Source organism: Mya arenaria, chromosome 6 (genome assembly GCF_026914265.1).
Source record: "Mya arenaria isolate MELC-2E11 chromosome 6, ASM2691426v1".
In the NCBI taxonomy this organism is placed as follows: Eukaryota; Metazoa; Mollusca; class Bivalvia; order Myida; family Myidae; genus Mya; species Mya arenaria.
The window spans coordinates 30,213,303-30,232,916 of NC_069127.1; the positions used below are offsets into that span (position 1 = coordinate 30,213,303).

A 19,614-nucleotide genomic window follows, 5' to 3' on the forward strand; every position below is an offset into this window, starting at 1 on the left:
AGAGTTTATCTTATAAACACTCTATTTATAGAGCAAAGTAAGGACTTATAATAAAACTTAGCTTAAAGAAGCACAGTATAATTTTGATATAATGTGACCCATATAATGTTGGTATAATGTGACCCATATAATGTTGGTATAATGTGATCCATATAATGTTGGTATAATGTGACCCATATAATGTTGGTATAATGTGACACATATAATGTTGGTATAATGTGACCCATATAATGTTGGTATAATGTGACCCATATAATGTTGGTATAATGTGACACATATAATGTTGGTATAATGTGACCCATATAATGTTGGTATAATGTGAACCATAAAATGTTGGTATAATGTGACCCATATAATGTCGGTATAATGTGAGCCATATAATGTTGGTATAATGTGACCCATATAATGTTGGTATAATGTGACCCATATAATGTTGGTATAATGTGACCCATATAATGTTGGTATAATGTGACCCATATAATGTTGGTATAATGTGACCCATATAATGTTGGTATATTGTGACCCATATAATGTTGGTATATTGTGACCCATATAATGTTGGCATCGTTTACAAGGGTAATGCTCGATGACTACTAATACATTAATGACCGCAAAATCATCATAGATAAAAGTAGCTGAAGTAAGAGTTTTTTATCTTTATTCGAGCCGACATAGTACTTGAGATGGACTTGATTGCGTTCTTATCAGGCACGAATGCTTTATTTATTTTAATGTTTTAACATATTATTCTGTATACTTTCCCCTTTCGTACGCATTTCGTTTCATTTTAAGCCTTTAATGTCTTTTAATCCGTTTCATTATATCATTTATATCATAGTAAAACATATAATGTTGCAATCTGACGTTCGATATTTCTTAAAATACATATAATAATCTAACCCAAATTATTCTTCAGGAATATTGATAAGACTTCAGAGACGAAGTATAGTGTTGATGCTGCAATTTTATTGATACTTTTGTTTCAAATGTTTTTTTTTGTTCATAACATAGGAATTCTCTAAAGGAAGCGATGCAAACAATTACTAAGACTTTTTTTCAAAATAAAAATGTTTGTGTCTGAATCTATGTTGTGTATAAATTCTAAGGAACAAGCTAACAAATAACGCCCACCTGTAATTTAAATGCTAGGGACAAGACAATATTTTACGAAGGAAAACAGATCAGTTTAAAATTTGACTCTGAATTAGTATTCTTCATCTTTTAATATCCAGTACGAACCATAAATAATTATTGGTTATTGTTGTTTATTGAACTACTAAAATGCAATGAAGTTCAAAAAGACAAACCCTTCGCTAAATTTAATATGGATGTCTCAAACACTTCTAAAATGTAAAATGCGTTAACTCAAACACTTCTAAAAGATAAATATGTAATACTTCAGACATTTCTCTAAATATAAAGAGTTTTCTAACAATCTCAAAAGGTATATTTTTAAATGCCTGCCTAGTATCAGATTATTATCATAGCTACAATTGTTTTTGAGAAGTATTTATGCTTCCACATTTGTAAAATATGCTGAGTGCTTCTTATTTCTGGTGTCACTCATGCAGGCTGAAGGAGTCTCATGATATGTCATTTGGTATTCATTGATTTTAAAGGAGCTGTTGAAACAACAAGCCAGCTCATGCCTGCTGAAGAAGTCTCATGATATGCCATTTGGCTGGGTTGTTGAAAGGAAAAAGTTCCAATGATTTTCTGTAGCATACAAAGGCCACATCAATCAAGTTCTCCAGTTCAAAGCAGTGACCAAGTACATGGAGAGCTGTCTCTATATGACCGCACCCTCTACTCTCAACACTTACATAGTTGTATAACTTGTCTAGTGCTTCACGTTTTTTTGCTTGTTTTCCCATCTGTCTAAATGTGAGATATTGCAGGTAGTACAGGAAGGGCCTTGAATCTATGATTGTCAGGCCTATCCAGATTTCTCCTAATGGATGTCGTTGAGCATCTTTTGGACTGATTGTACCATGCATCTCATATACAAGGAGCTCAGGTATACATCGTATTTCATGTGAATTAAAAATAACACTGCATGCAAGATCTCCCTCTATCACTTCTAAAAAAGAAAGTTTATAAGCCTTTTTCAAAAACCTCTCGGTGGGCGCATGTTGCGCACGTCCGCCACACGGACACCACTGCAGCACATCGGGATGCAGAAGCCTCTCGGTGTAGGACAACACAAATTCTGACATTTCGTACTGACTACTGCAGTACAACATGGATGCAAACTTCAATCTGCTGGAGGTGAGATCTGAGTCCAATGAAGCCTCATACAAACGGCCAATGTCTCGTGGGATGAGCTGGTTCCTTTGCAGACACGCGGAGGCCATCATGGTTGCAAGATATTGGTATAGAAACCTTTCTGCATGCTGTATTTCTGATCTTACATCGCTTTCAGGTAGAATCTCCCGAACTCGTATGATATAGTTCCAAATTTTTGAAACGTCTTGCATATGTTTCGTCATTTCCCAATATATATCAATTATTCCGAGAATGTTAGATTGGAAACAAATGTCAACTGTTCCTAGAATATTTTCGTTCCTGGTCCTGACAGCGCTGAAACCGCCACTGATCCTCTCCCCTATCTGGTCCATTTCTATCTGGTAAACATAGTCCAAAATATTGTCTATCATGTCAGACAGAACTGTACACAAGATAGGAAACTCCCAAATTTTCAGTTTTCCCACAAACAGGTCAACTCCCGAGATCGTGTAATGCGGACACAAACGAAGTTTGAACCAACGTTGAAGAGTTTTCAAGTAATATGTAACGCACTGCAGAACATATTCATGCCTAGAGTTGTTGTCGCTTCCGATTGGCTACCGAAGACAAAACATTGAGACCGACAATTATCTTTTATATTGTGGACTACACTATTCATCTTTTCCTGTATCAGAAATGTCCTTCTCCTCCGGGCGACCAGATGTCTGGTCACGCCAATGTCACTCAGAACTCTGGACAATCTCAGGGACATCACATGTTGCCCTTCAGGGTCGCGGTCCATGGTCTGAAAATACGCCAACGCAATCCTTTCGAGTAATTAATTAAGTCCAGTGCAATGTGTTCAAGCTATTAATGATATCGGTTAATGCAATTATTAATGTGTGCCGAAACAAACTACCAGAGCATTGGCAAACACAAGTGTGTTCATCCGTTTTTCTTAAATACTACTTGTAAACTGTCTTTCAGCAATTTTAGCCATAATAAGTGTTCCTTTAAACATGTTCGGCTCCTTAAATTGTACCCGTATGGTACCTGTGTTAGCAACTAACCATGTTCAGATATTTCATTGTCCCTGTATTGTACATGTGTCAGCAACTTTTCATGTTCACATACTTCGATTGGACCGGTATTATACCTGTGTTATCGACTTACCACATTCGGCTAAAAGAATTGTCCCTGTATTCTACATGCGCTAACAGCTTATCATGTTCAGCTACTGTGATTGTCCACGTATTGTACCTGTGCTAGCAACTTACCATGTTCAGCTATTGTGATTGTCTTCGTATTGTACCTGTGTTAGAAGCTTACCATGTTCGGCTACTGTGATTGTCCAAGTATTGTACCTGTGCTAGCAACTTATCATGTTCGACTACCGGATTGTCCACGTATTATACCTGTGTTAGCAACTAACGATGTTCGGCTGCTGTGATTGTCCTCGTATTGTACCTGTGTTAGCAACTTACCATGTGATGCTACTGTGATAACCCACGTATTGCACCTGTGTTAGCAACTTACCGTGTTCAGCTACTGTGATTGTCCACGTATTGTACCTGTGCTAGCAACCTACCATGTTCAGCTATTGTGATTGTCCAAGTATTGTACCTGTGCTAGCAACTTATCATGTTCGACTACCGGATTGTCCACGTACTGTACCTGTGTTGGCAACTAACGATGTTCGGCTGCTGTGATTGTCCTCGTATTGTACCTGTGTTAGCAACTTACCATGTGATGCTACTGTGATAACCCACGTATTGTACCTGTGTTAGCAACTTACCGTGTTCAGCTACTGTGATTGTCCACGTATTGTACCTATGTTAGCAACCTACCATGTTCAGCTATTGTGATTGTCCAAGTATTGTACCTGTGCTAGCAACTTACCATGTTCAGCTACTGTGATTGTCCACGTATTGTACCTGTGTTAGAAGCTTACCATGTTCGGCTACTGTGATTGTCCAAGTATTGTACCTGTGCTAGCAACTTATCATGTTCGACTACCGGATTGTCCACGTATTGTACCTGTGTTAGCAACTAACGATGTTCGGCTACTGTGATTGTCCTCGTATTGTACCTGTGTTAGCAACTTACCATGTGATGCTACTGTGATAACCCACGTATTGTACCTGTGTTAGCAACTTACCGTGTTCAGCTATTGTGATTGTCCACGTATTGTACCTATGTTAGCAACCTACCATGTTCAGCTATTGTGATTGTCCAAGTATTGTACCTGTGCTAGCAACTTATCATGTTCGACTACCGGATTGTCCACGTACTGTACCTGTGTTGGCAACTAACGATGTTCGGCTGCTGTGATTGTCCTCGTATTGTACCTGTGTTAGCAACCTACCATGTGATGCTACTGTGATAACCAACGTATTGTACCTGTGTTAGCAACTTACCGTGTTCAGCTACTGGGATTGTCCACGTATTGTACCTGTGTTAGCAACCTACCATGTTCTGCTACTGTGATTGTCCACGTATTGTACCTGTGTTAGCAACCTAGCATGTTCGGCTACTGGGATTGTCCACGTATTGTACCTGTGTTAGCAACCTACCATGTTCTGCTACTGTGATTGTCCACGTATTGTACCTGTGTTAGCAACTTACCATGTTCGGCTACTGGGATTGTCCACGTATTGTACCTGTGTTAGCAACTTACCATGTTCGGCTACTGGGATTGTCCACGTATTGTACCTGTGTTAGCAACCTACCATGTTCTGCTACTGTGATTGTCCACGTATTGTACCTGTGTTAGCAACCTACCATGTTCAGCTATTGTGATTGTCCAAGTATTGTACCTGTGCTAGCAACTTATCATGTTCGACTACCGGATTGTCCACGTATTGTACCTGTGTTAGCAACTAACGATGTTCGGCTGCTGTGATTGTCCTCGTATTGTACCTGTGTTAGCAACTTACCATGTGATGCTACTGTGATAACCAACGTATTGTACCTGTGTTAGCAACTTACCGTGTTCAGCTATTGTGATTGTCCACGTATTGTACCTGTGTTAGCAACCTACCATGTTCTGCTACTGTGATTGTCCACGTATTGTACCTGTGTTAGCAACCTAGCATGTTCGGCTACTGGGATTGTCCACGTATTGTACCTGTGTTAGCAACTTACCATGTTCGGCTACTGTGATTGTCCACGTATTGTACCTGTGTTAGCAACTTACCATGTTCTGCTACTGTGATTGTCCACGTATTGTACCTGTGCTAGCAATTTGCCATGTTCTGCTACTGGAATTTCCCCGTATTGTACCTATGTTAACAACTTACCATGTTCGGCTACTGGGATTGTCCACGTATTGTACCTGTGTTAGCAACTTACCATGTTCGGCTACTGGGATTGTCCAAGTATTGTACCTGTGTTAGCAACTAACCATGTTTGGCTACTGGGATTTTCCACGTATTGTACCTGTGTTAGCTAGTTACCATGTGATGCTACTGGGATTGTCCAAGTATTGTACCTGTGTTAGCAACCTACCATGTTCGGCTACTGTGTTTGTCCACGTATTGTACCTGTGTTAGCAACCTACCATGTTCTGCTACTGTGATTTTCCACGTATTGTACCTGTGTTAGCAACTTACCATGTCGGCTACTGGGATTGTCCACGTATTGTACCTATGTTAGCAAATTACCATGTTCGGCTACTGGGATTGTCCACGTATTGTACCTGTGTTAGCAACTTAGCATGTTCGGCTACTGGGATTGTCCACGTATTGTACCTGTGTTAGCAACTTACCATGTTCGGCTACTGGGATTGTCCAAGTATTGTACCTATATATATATATAACAAATGAAGGACGAGACAGTACAGAAAGTTCACCTATTTATATCGAGTCATTTCATAACGTACACCTGTTATATATATAAACGTAAAGTATATTAAATGTAAATATATATATATATGAGAATTAAAACAATGAGCGAAAACACCTTATATATATACTTTTAAAGTTATATTTTTATAAGTCATACTAAATACGGATATAATCCTGTTGTGTTTTAATTTCGTACTAATCTTTATTTGCTAAATGTGTTTCGTTCACATTTAACTCTAATAAGTGTATAACATTATTTAAAATCATAAATGAAAAAGTGACCATATGGTTAAATGTTTTTTAAGAATACAACTGTGACATTAATGTATGTTTCATTAGGCTACGTCAGTTAATATGTAAAAAAATGCTATTATTTTATGTATTTCTGACATAATCTAATAAATTTATTTAGTTTATACCACCAGTGGGTTTGGCGAGCCATGCAATAAATTTCCTATCTGTAAGTGGAGCTCTATTCCAAATGTGCATTATACTTAGCATGATTAACTATGCTTCATTGACTGCGTTACACATGTATAATTTATCTCAAGTATACCCATGCTAAATTGACTACTTAACGCATGTTCAATTTACCTCAATTATACCCATGCTAAATTGACTACTTAACGCATGTTCAAATTATCTCAAGTATACCCATGCTAAATTGACTACTTAACGCATGTTCAAATTATCTCAAGTATACCCATGCTAAATTGACTACTTAACGCATGTTCAGTTTATCTCAAGTATACCCATGCTAAATTGACTACTTAACGCATGTTCAGTTTATCTCAAGTATACCCATGCTAAATTGACTACTTAACGCATGTTCAATTTACCTTAATTATACCCATGCTAAATTGACTACTTAACGCATGTTCAATTTACCTTAATTATACCCATGCTAAATTGACTACTTAACGCATGTTCAATTTACCTCAATTATACCCATGCTAAATTGACTACTTAATGCATGTTCAATTTACCTCAATTATACCCATGCTAAATTGACTTCTTAACGCATGTTCAATTTACCTTAATTATACCAATGTTATATTGATTACGTTACGCATGCTCAAATTCATTTAATAATACATATCTTAATTGACCACGTTACACATGTTCAAATTCACTGAAATATAATCATAAACATGGACACATGTAGAATAAAAGCCTAGGAAATTTTTATATAATAAAATTTTGATATAATATCAGCCAGCTATAAAAGTTTGACGCATTTGCGTGACATTCTGGAAACGAAGCACACATTCCAGTACTTATGGCCAAATACACATTTTTATGATCAAGATTTACCGCTTAAACATACTGATGATTAAATACAATATGTTAAAATGAGTATTTCAAATACAAGGCGAATATTAATGTTAACTTCATTTTAATTTCTTTTCCGTAGTTACAATACCATGTATCGAAACATGGACATTGCATGATCTGTAACAGAAGTTGAAATACCTTGGTTTATTCAGTACTTATAAGTCTGATTTATTTTAGCTCGATTGTGACGCAATCTGATACCGTATAAGGGTCTCTTTGGTCCGTTTCCTGGACAGAAACCAGTTCTGTGTCCTTTTTTGAGGAGCCATTAGAAAGTACCCCTAGTGGGGATCGAACCAACAACTTTTTGGGTGAGAGGTGGCCAACTATACCATTTGACCACTCTCACTTGAATTACCTAAGTTTATGACTTCATGATAAAATTAATTCTAAGAATTATCAAACCGGCTTAATAGTACAATGGAAACTGCAAAGACAAGCCATGGAACCTAAAACTAACGACAACCCTAACCCACAATGAACTTGCATTGTCACTGATCGTTCCAAGGCGGTAACCCGAACATTGTGTATAACGATAAATATCTGAGTTTATTTTATCTTTTGACATGGTGTATATCATATTTGTCTATAAGGCACTGATCCTTGAGCTTTCAATTACCGTTAACATAAATGGTTGTCTGCTTTGCCTTCCCCTGTAGTCTCTTTTGCTGTGTTGGAATGATTTACTACTGCTGAATGGCTTGCAAATCAACTTAAGGCAATATTTATATGAACAACTATACAAGTGGAGTAGTCGAAACCCTGTTGAATGGCACAGGGTCAACGCCACAATGGGTTTCTCTCCCATGAAGGCTTTCGGAATATTTTCAGTTTGAAATGGTCTATTAAGTTGCATTCCTATCATATTTTACGTAAAAATGATAACGTGAGTGTACATTTAATTGTAAGGATCTTTGGCTTGTCCGTGTCGAAGAAACACTTACAAGGAAGGGGAAATGTCAGCTTGACTATGTAATATCGTCATGAACCTCCTTTCCACAATCTGCTTAGCATCGCCACAGTTCTAAAAGTACAGATAGTTCGTGCACATTTAACATTTATCTCCAATGGTTCCAAGCAACAACTCACAGTATGTGTATACCACGTGATAAATGACGTCATATATGCAACGGAAGGCAACATTTTGCTTAAAATAAAGACTTAAATCAAAGATACACTACACCATTTTGACTAAAACAAAGGGCAGTCTATGCCACTTAAAGAGCCCCGCCTTCGTTTTATTACCGAAGTTTGATAAGGTGATTAGTTTATTCATACATTTCGACAAACCTGTTTCCAAAATAATGTTTCGACAGAGTTTCGCCAGACGGCCGTATTGTAAAACGGTTTGTCAAAGTGTAGTACTCCACACACTGACTTTGTGTGTTAGAAAGATTTTACATACCAAGCAACAAATAGAAGTATTTTTACGAGGGATGATCCAAAATAACACAAATGTTAACATCAAATCTCACATTTTGAATATTTTTTATTTATAAATCAATGCTTATCGGGATCATAATGTTATCATGTGATATAAGTTCGAAAATGTTACGATTAAATGAAATTATTTAGAAAACCGTGGTGATGCATACCGGGGCAGTCCAATTCAAGCGGGTTTGCTTGGGTATAATCACTAATTAAAATCACAATTCAGTAATGCAAAAGCTCAAGACTTATATCACACTTACAATCGATTTATTAGAGTATTCCTTAATAAATATATCACAATGTTTGTACATGAGAATAAAAGATTCATTTCGAAATGATTTTATTGAAAGATAATTCTGAGAACGGGAAACTTAGGTATCAAAACAAAAATAATTATTGATGGAATTCAGTTCATTGAATAAGAAATGAAAAACTACATCATTTAAAAAATGATATCTGTACCATATAGATGGGTGATGATAGAAGTCGACAATTTGCTAAGCATAAACTGAAAACAGAATGCTTTTAAATGCGGATATAAATTGCTAAATAAAAGCAAATAATTATAATAGAGACAATCACTATTTTGAACCCTTCTTCAAACATGAAATGCCATAAAAAACCTGCCTGGAAGAATGGGCGTTTTTTTCACTCTTCTGCACATTTTAAAATCGCACCATAATGTTACAAGATCGGGTACAAATAAAGATTATACACTATACACAGTATGCTTCTGCACAGCTCGTCCTTCGTCTTGCAGGGAAGGGTGACTGAAGGAATTATATCAGCCGGTTCTTTAACGACAGTTGAGACATTAAAATACAGTAAAAGAGCTAGGAGTAATTGCTTCCATCAATAATTGCCTGACCACGTGTTGTGTAAATGAACTTTCTTTTAGCCTTACTATCTCAAACAACATCTAAGTGAACGCATGACTTTCAATAATTCTTTATCATTTTATGACCTTATTCTTGTTTCTTTTGGATGCGGCATCCAAGGGAAACAAGAACTATACTATATCTACTGTAAATCTTTTACAAACACTCAGTCTCTTATTCAATAGTTTGTACTTATAAGACAGACAAAATCACCACCACTTCTCTTCTGTCTAGCATTAAGTATGGAAAGGACAATGCAATATCGTCATTCTTTCGAGCGGAATGTGCGACCAATGCTACACAATCCATAATTTAAAGAAATAAGGAGAAGAGTATGGACGTAACTAGGCAAGACGGCGATGCACAATCTCCAAAACACTATAAATATTAGGTAATCTCGGAAAATCATAATATATAGTTGTGATTTTAAAGTTGCACTCTCACATATTGAGAGTTTTGACATTTGTTTTCAAGTTTTGGCCTCAGCATCGTCTCAGATTTTTGCTCCCAAGTCAGTCATATCAGATAACTACGAACATCTCAAGTGTAAGAAAAACTGGCGAAAATTTAAATTTTCTTAAATCGTTAGTAACGCTTTTAGCCATAAAATATCAATGTTCGAACATTAATATGAAAAATTGCGAACTCATATTTTTTCAGCCATATTAAATCACTGGTTTCAAGACATTGAGGCTCAGTGCAAGACAAAAAAATGAATAAAAGTTGTCCAAACGTTCAATCTGTGTTAATGCAGCTTCAAACAATGGCTTTATTTGCGATTGTAAAAATCTCTTTTCTTTGCATGTCTTATTGGCACCCATGAATTTGCTGTCGACAATAAAGTTGAACAGATGAAGATAAACGTTGCGACTTAATAAAATATTTATATTTAAAACTGAAGAGATTGTCAGTTATAAATCATCTGTATAGAAATCGAAGATTATTAGCACATTTTATACCTTTTCTACTCTGTACAAAATTAGGATTATAAATGATTTTTTTTTAAAAACATGTGGCATTGAGAATATTTTAAGAAAATTAAATAACTCGTTAGTGGATTTCAAACTGAGCAAAGTAATTTTACGTTGACAATATTGTTATCAGACATAAAGCTTAATGTAAATGCAAGATATGTATCGCGTTAATAATACGTTTGTGTTCTTTGTCGTTATGGCCCTTGCCTTAAGCCTCTTCACAGTTTACCTTTTGATGTTCGACTATTGGTTTAAATGGTCTTATTGTACTTCATGAGCAATAGGAGGTCAGATAATTTTCACTACTTATATTACGCCTTGATAAGTATGCAAACATATGATAACTAGAAATATGTAATTCATTTAAATAACTTTGATTATTTGAAAGTTTGTCTTAAGCTGTTACTGTTTAGATAATGTATCTTTGCATTTTAAGTTTAAATATGATTACATTTAAGTTCATTGGTTGTCGTCACCGGCAATTCCAAAAAGACACATAGATAATTGAAATCTTTCTGGCAAGGCGTAAATAAAGATATCTATCAACTGATCTATCCATCTATATTCATATTAATCTATATTTACATTTATATTTACCCATCTGTGTTATCTATCCATGTACATGCCAGATAATTAATGTAAAGTGTAAAGACTTGTATGAAACAAAGTACGAGCAAGTTTTGTATGTTAATAGCACTATACAAATTATTGACTTTATATGACATTAACAACGTGGAACCCACCTCCGTGCGTACAACAAACATCCACCAACCAGAAACACGGGACTACCAAACAAAACTGCACAATCATCAAAGTATATATATATATAGGCTAGGAAAACTATCATTTATCATTTTGAAGTACAATAATATGTCTCCAATAGTAAAATAACTGCTTCTTAAATGTTGTTCAAATGTGGTCATCATTTGTATATTTGTTTGCAGGTACAAGAACGCTAGCAAAAAAGATATCAAATGCAGTTGGCTCAAACATCCGAAGTCAGCACCTCCAAAGACTACAGTTACAATGACTGACTTATATCCCCCAAGGCAACAAGAGTACAGGTAAAAATATTATGATTACATTATTAATATGAAATGCTAACATAAATTTTATTGATTAACTAGAACATTAAGATTAAATACCACGATTTGCAGATACTGCCTGACCCATCAGTCATGTTTGGTATGATTTGAGCACGACTGGTAAAAAACTTGCCTAATTTACAACAGCAAAGGACCAAGTTGACAAAAAAATCTTTGGTCTGGTAAAAGCTTGAAGTCTGGATCGATGTCTGTTGAAAAATATTTTTATCCAGGGCTCTTAAGAGGACTGTCACAGCAGACGACAGATCATTTCTATATAACTGCCTAGGGCAGTTAGGGCGTTTCACAGGTTGCGAAATTGTTGGAGTTAAATGTTGATTTTTGTTACTGTTTTACAGTTGGGATTGAATAATATGTCTGTTCATTGACGTTGTCATTTTTATTATTTACCATAATTTGATACTTTCATTTGTTTCTTCTGATAAAAAATGTTCTGCATTCAAAATATTTGGTCTGAACTTTGATAATATTTTCTAAAATTGCAAATGACAAATTCTGAAATTGCAAATGACAAAATAATAATGTTTAGTATAATAACTAAATTAATATTGATAAACAAGGATCTTGTAAAATAATGATGTATACCTATTCACACGATTGTGCATTGTATGCATGTTATTTATGTAATAGTTAACTTTTGCAATTTTCCTTTAATTAATGAAATTTATTATTTACTATCTACTTGTAGCTTTACACTGGATTCTGTTGGAGGAACCCAAGCCGCCACAACTTCCATTACCACTGATTGAAGATGTGTTAGTAAGCCCAGGGTACCTTTCATCACAAGATCCAAGCACATATTTTAGGCGATCACTTGTTCTGTCCCAGCAGAAGATAACCCAGATAGCCTTCATGACAACCGGGCAGAGGGAAAACTCCCTTTGGGCAGCCGCCAGAAAGCTCCGATTCACTGCCTCCAACTTTGGACAAATAATTGCTGCTTCCAAACGCAATCGGTAAAGCTATGTATGATAAACTAAGCAATAGGTCTCTTGTAAAACTATCTTTATTATTATTTTTCCCTTTTATCCAAGCATTATGATAGCAATATACTTTGTATTCAGTTATATACAACTGTTAATAACATGTGTGATGTCACTTTAGTATGATAATGTATTTACAGATTATGTGCATCCCTGAAGAAACGGCTACTGAGCGCCTACAATCTTCAGAAGAGGGCGCCTATCCAGTGGGGAATAACTCAGGAGAAAAATAGGTTAGATGCATATTGCAGAACTGGAGGGGTGACATTGGTACAAACTGGTAAATATTTTAAATGTCTTTTTTCTGATTCATGAAAAATATCCAATGATACTTATTATTGAAAATGCTTAATGCTGAAAGGTACCATAAAGTTTTGTACATTTTAATGTGATTTGGTACCTAATGACATCAACCAGTTACTGCATGTTAATATATTACACAATGCACAAATGATAATGTGATATGAATATTTAATTTCAAAATTGGATTCCTCTTCATCTGTGTTACAAAGCTCATGTCAATGTACATTTTAAGTTACAACCACTTTTCATTGACCTTCATGTATATTACATTAGTATTGAGATGAAAATGATTATAATACTGTAAATGGTGTTTGCTATATTCAAGAATCACTAGTCTATGTATTATTGCCGAGAATGTTTGATTGTAAAGTATTGAAGTGAAATATTTGTAATTTGCTGATAAATAAACAAGTAGAGATTTAGCTCTCTGTGTAATGCATCAACCTTGTTATCAAGAGGTTTGTGATTTGAGCCCCAGTATGGGTACATTCATTAATTGACCAGTGTCGTTAAATCATATTGTAGCTGATGACTGTTTACGTGTATCTAATATTGTACAGGCAATTGGCTTCATGAATCAGGCATCCTTGGGGCTTCACCTGACGGGTTTGTTCAAGGCGATTATTGTGGCCGCGTTCACCTCCAAGATAAGGAACAGCCAGTAATGTCACCAGACATCATCGAGGTGAAGTGCCCTTTCTCTGCCAAGGACATGACTATTACGGAGGCATGTCATTCAAACAAAGACTTCTACCTAGGTATTTTCACTCATTTTATTCTATAAGATGATTTTCAATATAAGTGAAAAATAATAATTTTATCTCTGTATTGTTGACACAGAAAAAGGTGGACATAAACTGTAAACACATATCACAAACTGTTAACTTGATTTATCTTATCGCTTGATGGAAGATGTTGATGCTGCTTGCTTATACCATTATGTTTCAGTTAACTATCAACTACTATTATTTATTTAACTTAAAGCTGCTCTGTCACAGATTGATTTTTTGAATTATTTTAGTTTTGTCTTGGAATGAGCCAATTTTTGCATAAATGCCAGGAAACGAGTGATGTAAGACTGCTGCCAAAAGAGCTGATCGCAGTTTTCATATTTACGTTTTCAAAATTAATGTACTATGGCTAAAAGCATTAAAATTGCTCGAAGAGAAATGAAATTTTTGGCAGTTTTCCATCCAATTGAGATCTGTTCTACAGTGAGTTACCTCTTATGACTGAATTGAAGGCATGGATTCCAAAATCTGAGACCAAAATAGAGGTCAAAACTGTCAGTCTGTTAGAGTGCAGCTTTAAGTGATCATTTTAAATGAAAATGAAACAAGCATTTTTTGTTCATAAGACATGATCAAAAGACGACTTTGTTTTTTTTCCAGACCTATCTCCAGATGGCAGGATGTGCTTGAAACGCTCACATGACTACTGGCACCAAATTCAGGGACAGCTTCATATTTCTGGCACTCAGTGTTGTGATTTGGTTGTTTGGACAACGAAAGACATGGAAATTGTTAGAATATTAAAAGACAATTCTTGGGCAATTAATATGTCTTCTATGATTGATTTTTACATGTTGACATTTTTACCATCTCTTAAATGAAGATATACTTTATTGAGTTTATTTTCTTCATGAAAATGATGAATGTACTAATGTAATAGCTGACACTGAAAATGGACCATTGTCAGAGCTTGACACTGCCATTATAAAAGATTTAGTAGTCTGTATCACATTCAATGTTAACTATCAAACACTGCTTTAACAAACTTCTGTCATCTTTGAAAACTATTTTAAAGTTTGAAAATTTGTTAATTGAATCAATTATTTTAAACAAAAGGGAAGTCCTGCGATCATTACAGAAACTCTTTTTGTATAAAAAAAGCCGGATCACATGGCGTATGCACAATTGACCTCAATTCTCGTTTTAAATTTGACCTTATGCACAGAAATTTGGTGTGTTATATTTGTTTGTCATAAATATAATACCGTTTTTTTTAAATTTCATACAGGTGGTGTTTGATTATCATGCACAGGACACAAACTGAAGTAAAAGAAAGATCTTTTCATTTAGTTGTTTACTGTTTCACTCCAAAATCTCATATTTATCAGCAATTTCCTTCAATAATGGTGCCTGAAGGTGAACCAAATAGCAACATAGTTGAAATATTTTGGTTGACAAATGTCTATACTGAGCAGGAATATGATTTAAAATATCATATTTTTTTATTCTTTCGTTTACTCTTTCAACATGGATTCTACTTCTCCCTATTTTGAAACACAATTCAGCCTCTTCCTTAGTAAAATGTCCTTTACTGGATAAAAATGGTGGAATATTTAATGAAACACCAGCTGGAAGTTTATCAAATATATTAAATCCTTTGTCTGCTAGAATTAGATCTCCAGGCTGAAGCTGGTCTAGAACATGACAATGTTCGACAATTGCAGCATCGGATGTGGAACCTGGGTATAAATCTGAACTGTAAACAAGTGCACCATTTGGAGCAACACAGGTTACAGCCTTCACAGTGTGTCTGCTTTTGTAGCTGCTATAAGACAGCGACTGACTGTTCATATCTGATGGCACATCTTGTATGATTTCTGTAGCATCAATAGCGATTCTAGCAGAGGTGAAATTTTCAAATGATTTTGGCATGGAGCCTTTGCATTTCAGCTGGCTTGGAACTCCTACTGCCTTTAAAACACCATCATGTAGTATTTCATGCAATACAGATATGTAGGTGTTTATAACGTTAGACACAGTTGCCCTGCTGGTATTGAACCGGACAGCTAAATCTAGGTCCTTACAATTCAACCTTAGTTTCATCAAAGCCATCAGAAGTTGATCCTGAATGCTAAAGCATGTGACTGTCCAACCAGCATAATAGTTGAATGGGGCCATCCTCTGAACCATGCTCGCCAGCACTTGAAAAACATCTGTTGGGAATGACGTGTACAACAGCATCTGCAAAACAGTGAAACAATACTGTCAGTTAATTCCACGCGACTGTTGTATATTATGTTACGATAAATGATCTTGTGCATTCAGTAGACATATCAATATATGAAATCTGAGTATCTGTCATAAAGTGAAAATGCTTATCACCAATGTAAACAACACAATTGTTTTGACAATAAGAGGTATTTTAAGTACTTTAAAGGCAATATATGTATTCATACTATTTATATATTTATCACTTGGTAAATGTCATTTTGACCATATGATAAAAACAATTGTTTTGTTTCATCGAGATATTAATCTTAATTCATATTGTCAACACAAACATTTCCCATTTTCTCTTGTGAAAATATTACTTTAGATGTTCATTTGATTAATTAATTCAATATGTCACTGAACAAATCCTCTTGAAGTAAACAAACTTACTTTATTTGTATCATGAATTATATCTTGCAGCGTCAGTCTTGGTTTCGACAGTTTAAGAGTTTTGATTTCATTCTCTAACTCTGCAATCTGCTCCTCCAGCTGTGGAACTGAAACATTTTGTATGACAAAAGTAACTAAAACTGCCTATGACACCTGGGAGTAAAATGTTGTTTGTCCAATATGCCCCTGGAATGGCAAGAAATAAGAAAAACGAATATTAATTACAAATTGGAACATTCTGTATAAAACAAATTCATTAAAATATACTTGTAAATGGTGGACAAAGTAAAGGGCAACATAGAAGTAAAACAATGCAGGGATTGATCTTTGAATTTTGTTGTGACATTTCACATGAAATAATATATTCAGCAAAAATAAGTTTGTCTTCATGTATGTTCAAATGGTTCACCACATAGAACTGGTCAGAGAGTATGAAACTTATTGAGCTCAGTTAGCTCAGTTTGTAAGAGCATCTGTATTGCAAGGGGATCTTGGGTCTGATCTCTGGATTGACCGCGTTCTTTTTTGTGTCTATAATTTTTGTATGAATACTAAAAAATGTACCAGATTTTGAACACGCTGTAGAACCTTCCATATCATCCATTTCTGACAATGGCTGCTTTATGTAGCTATGGTCATGGTTGCTGCCAGTGACTGTATCAGGGACGTCAATTTCTGGTTCCACAGCCTCTTCCACCTTGCGTTATTTACGTCTGGATAAAAATAAATAAAGAAAGAAAATGTATAAATATCATTTCAAATAACAATTACAGACCTTGTTGCAGTTTAGTAACTGTAGTCTTATTATTTTAATCATACTGAAACTACTAAAGAGCACATTATGATTGTGATATTAATCACAGTGACTATGATTTTATAAGGATATTGGACAACAAATAGTGTTATTATCGTATGAGGAAGTTCTATCTAGCATAAGCTGTGAAAAGTTTTAAAACAATAACACTACACAACATATTCATTAAATTTACCTTGTTGGGGTTGGCAGGTCTGGAAAGCTGCCAACATCTTTACTGAAGCTGAAAATGGTTGGACCATTCTCCTTCTTCCCATCAACAAAATGACAGCTACATATCCGGTCGTTGCTGTTATATGGCCTGTCTGCCCTTCTGAAATATTGTCATGAATACGTTTATAATCATAATATTGAAAATACTGGGACAATCCAAGCAGTTGAACATTTAAACAGTGATAAGGCGTACTTGTAAGAACAATTATTTAAATATGTAGATATACAATAGTAAGACATAAACTGCTCAGGTTATCCAACTCAACCAGTACTGTCACTACATCAATACAGTACATGACGTGTGGAGTTTATGCCATACACATTTAGGTACAATTGGGTATCTCACTTCTGTCAGTAACTTTTTAATGTTTGTTAATACAATTAAGTAAAGTAACTGAATCAAGTAACAAAATGTACTTTTCAATGAAAATTTATAAAATCTTGCCACCATACTGTACATTACAAATATATGAACGTGTCTCTTTAATTGAGATGGGTGGGGTAATGATATAATAGATAGACGACGGTTCTGTTTAATTAGTTTTACCTTCGTTATCTCGTAGTATTCACACCATTGGTGAATCAGCATGGAAAAAGTACACAACATATCGTGTATCTTAAATTCAACTGTTGATGAACAGTGATAAATAGCAAAGGTCATTTATGTCAGCAACATCGTCTGATCGACTGACAAAATGAACATTATTTAGTCACAATTAGTATTTGTAGACTAAAATGTTGCAATTACGTGCATCTGTTAATCCATTTCTTTCTGTCCTTGTCATTAGTCGGAAGCCTGTAGAGTCCACAAGCCTGTCTGCCCCCTGTGCGATGCGTACAGCCAAAAGCATAACAATACACCATTTTCATAAATGGCGGTGATGTACCCGGAAGTCCGAAACCGAAAGTGAAAGTTAAACGAGACTTACGCGCCCTATTGGTAGCTAAAGAAGTTAGTGGTTGCTTAGGAATTAGTTGGTTGTTAAGTCACTAATGGTTACCATGGAAGTTATTGTTTGAAAAGGGGATAATATATGGATTAAGACAGTTATAATTGGTTGCTAAGAAAATCATTGGTTGCTAAGATATTCATTGGTTGTTAAGAAAGTCATTAGTTGCTCTGGTTGAAGGTTGTTGGTAAACGAGTAATTGGTTGCTTAGGACGTTCTTAGTACAAAAAAGTGCATAATTCGGAAATAAGAAAGATATCGATTGGTAAGGAAATCATTGATTGCTATAGATGTAGGTATTTGCAAAATTGTAATTGGTTTATTAGGAAGGCATTGATGCTTAGAAAGACATTGGTTGCTAAAGCAATCCTTGGTCATTTATGAATAAATGGGTGCTATGGAATTATATGGCCATTGGTTGCTATGAATAAAGGTAGTTGCTAAGGTTGTCATTTGCAGCTAAGGAAGTCTTTGGTTGCTAAGAAAGTCATCAGTTGTTTCGGTAGTAGTTGGCTTCGAAGATAGGGAAGGAAATCTTTGTTGGATTGGAAGTCACTGCTTTGTATGGTATGGATGAAGGTAGTTGCTTCTTAAGGAAGTGGTTGCTCAGGAAATCTTTGTTGGATTAGAAGTCACTGCTTTGTATGGATGACGATAGTTGCTTTTTAAGGAAGTGGTTGCTCAGGAAATCATTGGTTGCTAAGAAAGGCATTGCTTGCTATAGATTGTCACACATCTTGTTTTTAAATCAGCATTTCTTTTTGTTATGTATTTTTTGTTTAATTACTATGGAACCTTTTATTTTAGCACGATCTAAAGTGAATTTAAATCACTCGTTATTACTGTTTTGGTAGAGAGATTTATTCACCGATTTAATTATTTGCATGGCTGACCACTATACCACTATACTTATATAGGTATCACTGCGCGACCAACTAGAGAGAACTGTTTGATTGGTCTGTTTGACTAATACACAGTAAACAATATGCAAGTAACGGATAACAGGTTTTAGAAGGAGAACTACGTAGTTGAACGGACAAGTTGTTGGGCGGCTGGTACAGCGCATGTTTTTGTAAAGTGGGATGGGCTGTAAAGTAATTATTTAAAATGTTATATAACCCCTGACACAACGGTTAGTACAATGTGTTTTATAACATTTTTATT

At 35.3% G+C, this 19,614-nt stretch overlaps 2 protein-coding genes across 2 annotated transcripts; one reads left to right on the forward strand and one right to left on the reverse strand.

Annotated features, from left to right (window-relative positions):
* The first annotated feature begins 2,922 nt into the window (after positions 1-2,922).
* Positions 2,923-15,213, forward strand: LOC128237696 (uncharacterized). Its single transcript, XM_052953282.1, has 7 exons — positions 2,923-3,029; positions 11,634-11,753; positions 12,008-12,084; positions 12,484-12,751; positions 12,919-13,058; positions 13,642-13,839; positions 14,473-15,213. The coding sequence occupies exons 1-7, from the start codon at positions 2,923-2,925 to the stop codon at positions 14,691-14,693; spliced, it is 1,131 nt and encodes a 376-aa protein (XP_052809242.1). The 3' UTR covers positions 14,694-15,213.
* On the reverse strand, positions 15,175-18,364 carry LOC128237697 (uncharacterized). Its single transcript, XM_052953283.1, has 6 exons — positions 18,249-18,364; positions 17,498-17,600; positions 17,038-17,170; positions 16,474-16,580; positions 15,331-16,053; positions 15,175-15,222 (listed from the first exon to the last, which is right to left on the reverse strand). Exons 1-6 carry the CDS (start codon positions 18,362-18,364, stop codon positions 15,175-15,177), a joined length of 1,230 nt encoding a protein of 409 aa, XP_052809243.1.
* Between the last annotated feature and the right edge of the window lie 1,250 nt (positions 18,365-19,614).